At 48.7% G+C, this 3,588-nt stretch overlaps 1 protein-coding gene across 1 annotated transcript in view; it reads right to left on the bottom strand.

The window, feature by feature from the left end:
* Positions 1-2,361: 2,361 nt before the first annotated feature.
* Positions 2,362-3,588, bottom strand: part of ACA1_167340 (2-oxoglutarate/malate carrier protein, putative) — a gene marked incomplete at both ends in the record, with an annotated part of 1,433 nt that continues 206 nt past the window's right edge. The window contains 5 exons of the mRNA XM_004338499.1: positions 2,362-2,459; positions 2,547-2,710; positions 2,755-2,947; positions 3,082-3,268; positions 3,408-3,528. Of these exons, the coding sequence (XP_004338547.1) occupies positions 2,362-2,459; positions 2,547-2,710; positions 2,755-2,947; positions 3,082-3,268; positions 3,408-3,528 (763 nt within the window). The remainder of the gene's footprint in view (positions 2,460-2,546; positions 2,711-2,754; positions 2,948-3,081; positions 3,269-3,407; positions 3,529-3,588) is intronic.

Genomic DNA, 3,588 nt, shown 5'->3' with positions numbered 1-3,588 from the left:
CTACGTCGGTTGGGGTGTGGGGTGTCTCGGTCGTACTTGAGAGCTGGTGGTGGTGGGTTTGTGTGGTGAGAAAAGATGCGCCCGTGCCCGTCGCCTTTTGTAGGCGAAAGGCGGCTGCCCTGTTGTTCGCTTGTTCCACGGCCGGAGAATTGGCGGGAAAAAGCACAAGAAAAAGTCGACAAGCAAAGTTGTCCTGTGATCCTGTTTCATCCTCGGAGCGGGCCTAGTGGGAACGTGGAGAATGGGACCGTGGGCGAGGCGGGCGCGTGCTTTCGATGTTTGTGACCGGAAAGGCGGAGGATTGGAGTGGGAAAAATCTGCCAACAGGGTTGACGTGTTCTGATGGGACCAACAGGAGGTTGAGTCGGACATTTCTTTTGGAACCTGGCTTCCCATTGGAACTGTAGTTCGGCTGTTTCTGCAGTGCCCGCCAAGAAATTGAATCTGTGACAGTTCTGTCTCACCTGTAAGGGTGCCCTGATTGCCTGGACTCACTCTCTAACTCCCACACTGATGCTTTTCTTGCTTGATGTAAAAATAAAATCCAAAAAAACAACAAGTATCACTTGGTACTTTGCCAAGTCCAACTTTCAGTCTCTGGCCCAAAACAATTTTTCCCTTCTTGGCCAGGATATATTTGGTTGTCACATACATGTACATTATAGAAATTGGTAATTCCAGTACCTTGACTGATGGCCCAGTTACAGCATTTTCTCTCTCATTATGATGGTATTTTAATCTGCCATTTCTCAAGCACCTGCACATGGAAACCATAAAAGGGAAAAAACTGCACAAAAAGTCAATTTTTATTCTTTACGCAAGCAATTCAGAGGGGCCATTTGGTACATCTCAGTGTGGAGAGTGCCCTTCATCTCTTACTTCTTGGCCTCCTGAGGAGGTGGCTGCTCACTGTGAGGGTGGCCTGGTGCTGCTCTTTGTCATTCAGTTGATTTCAAATTGTTGCAGCATTCATCTTCATGTGATCTGTGGGGCTTAGAGGAGAATGGGCTTTGAAAATAGCATGTATGCAAGGGGGCAGTTACCTCCTTTGTTCCTTGTTGTTGGCCATGGCTGATGGCAGGGTGAGTTGCACCTCTTTGGTGAATGCATAGGTGTACTGGAATGACCAATTTCTATTGTGTACATGTATGTGTCCATCTCCATGACAACCAAAAATATAAAACCAGACACTTACTTTATCACTTATGCATACATGAATACTATATCACACACATGTACACATCTGGAAACCACAACTTACCTTGTTTTGTGTTAGTGCTCCTCTGAACAGCTTCAAAACACACCTTGCCTTTGCTTTCATACCCTCCATCAATTCCATAATCAGTGGCCAACATGCTACTCTCACATCCAGTTCATGGTCAACCTCACCACATTTGGCTGAATTGGAGCCATCCCTGAAGATAGAAGTCCACCACAACAAAGGTCCACACATGATAAAAGCACTTTTAACTCCACACATTCCAAGTTTTTATGAAATCTTTTTCATCTCAGCAGCGGTCTAGCATGTCAATATCACACATGCAGATCCAACATTTTTGACTTATGGGGCAGTTTTGAACATTTGGATCTGAATCTTCATGCTAGACCACTACCTAAGTCAAAAATTTCCACAGTCATTTTTGACCTCTCATTTCAAATGAGCACAAGTTGTAGCCTGTCTCCAAGACGCCCCCTTTGTGACCCCTCCCAGCCTTTGTCCAAGCTCACAATCAAGGGGCAACTTTCTTTTTTTGACAAGATTGGGGTTTGGTTAGCTGATGCAAGGTATTTGATTGAAATGACCTGACCACCAAGGCTTTGTTGGAAGGAAGGGTGTTGGATTGAGTCCTCTACCAGCTTGATTTGGCTCTGTTGAGATTCTACACATCAAAGTATGGAGACATACCACCAAAGAACATATATACATATATGTCTTTATTCTAGTTCTTGCTGAGCTGTATACATCAAATATACACCCTTTTCTCTACCCCATTGTCAAGTTCCAACAGATGATTCTTCAAACTATGAGCTAGTGGGAGGGGCAAAAAGCAGACCGGACCCTTAATGGATCATTTCTTGCTAAAGTCACTCAACATCACTTCCAACAGCTACGCCAGTCCATCCAAAAGTCATTGGAGGGAGTGTTATTATAAATGAAGTAGGAGCAATCTGCTGCTGCCTCACCAAAATGGCCATGCTTATCAACAGCTGCAGCTGTCTTTGTCACTGTCCCATATCACAGTCAACACGCATGAAAACACCACATTGTGTATGTCCTGGCTGATTCAACAAATTCAGCAAGAAATGCATTTATTTTAGTGTTTCAATAGAAACACAAACCTCTGTGCAGGCCGCAAAAGCCTACATGGCGAACCGGTTGTATGCTGCGTTCATCTGCTCCAAGGCGATGAATGTCAGCACCGTGTGAGGACCCAGCCGCAAGAAGTATGGCGTGAAACCTGTTGGTACCACAATGATGGAGAATGTTATCAGCACAGTGCAGCAGAAAAGGGACAAATTGTGAGGTGGGGGGAAAGCTAACACACCCTTCCACAGGGCGGTGACGCCCTCGGTCTTGACGATCTTGGACAAGACGTCCATCACGCCTGAGTATTCGGGCACACCGTTGATGGTCTTCATGGTCTGGATGCGCGTCTTGGTGATATCAACAGGTATCGACACCGCCGTAGCCAAGAAACCCGACGCCAAACTGGAGTTTGGTGCAGCACGACACGACACGCACGACACGCATACGAGACAAGCAGAGTGAGCGGGGAGGATGACATGGTGGCATGGTGGTTGGTGATGTCGCAGTCGTGCCTGGCGAGGAAGTGGGTGTAGACGTTGTCCTGGAGGGGCAGATTCTTCATGAGCACCTGCTTGGCCTGCGTGTACGTGCCCAGCTGGGCCGCGTTGAGGATCATCGCCCTCGCCACCGTCGGCGTGCCTGCACCAACCGCACAAAAAAAAAAAAAAAACGTTGATACTTGGCGTCGTGCGCGCGTGCGCGCGTGTATGCGGTGGTGCGTGTGCGTGTGCGGGGGTGCGTGTGCGTGTTACTAGCGATGGGGTCAAGCGTACATCCGCGCCACATGGCGAGCACGCCCTCCTCGCGACAGATGCGGAGGAGTGCGTCGAACACGTTCTTGTAGCCTCGCCTCTGCTCCGGCGGCAATCGGCCGTCCGACGTCATGCGGATGAGGGCCACCTCGGCCGGCGTGCCGATCACGGCACCGAACCCGCCCGCCATCATGCCCGCCACCAGTTTCTGTGGTCCCCAACAGCACAGCACACGGTCACCACCACCAGTCAATAATATAATTCATATTATTACTTTTTGTTATATACAATTTATATGTTCTTAAAAATAAATATATAAAATTTATAATGTTGTACAATAAACGAACCTGGTAGAAGGGGATGGCCGCGTTGCCGTTGTTGCGGGCGACGAGCCAGTCGTTGATGATGGAGTACATGCCCAGCCGGGCAGTCGTGTAGGTCGCTTGCCTCAGCAGGCCAGCCGAAAGCCTGTGGTGTGTGTCGTGCAAGGTCATGCGCGACCACGCGTGGGGGTTGCACACAGGAGTG

Source organism: Acanthamoeba castellanii (assembly GCF_000313135.1).
Source record: "Acanthamoeba castellanii str. Neff unplaced genomic scaffold scf7180000084737, whole genome shotgun sequence".
NCBI lineage: Eukaryota > Discosea > Longamoebia > Acanthamoebidae > Acanthamoeba > Acanthamoeba castellanii.
Note: the sequence above shows the minus strand (reverse complement) of the source record. Positions and strands in the feature narration are given on the sequence as shown.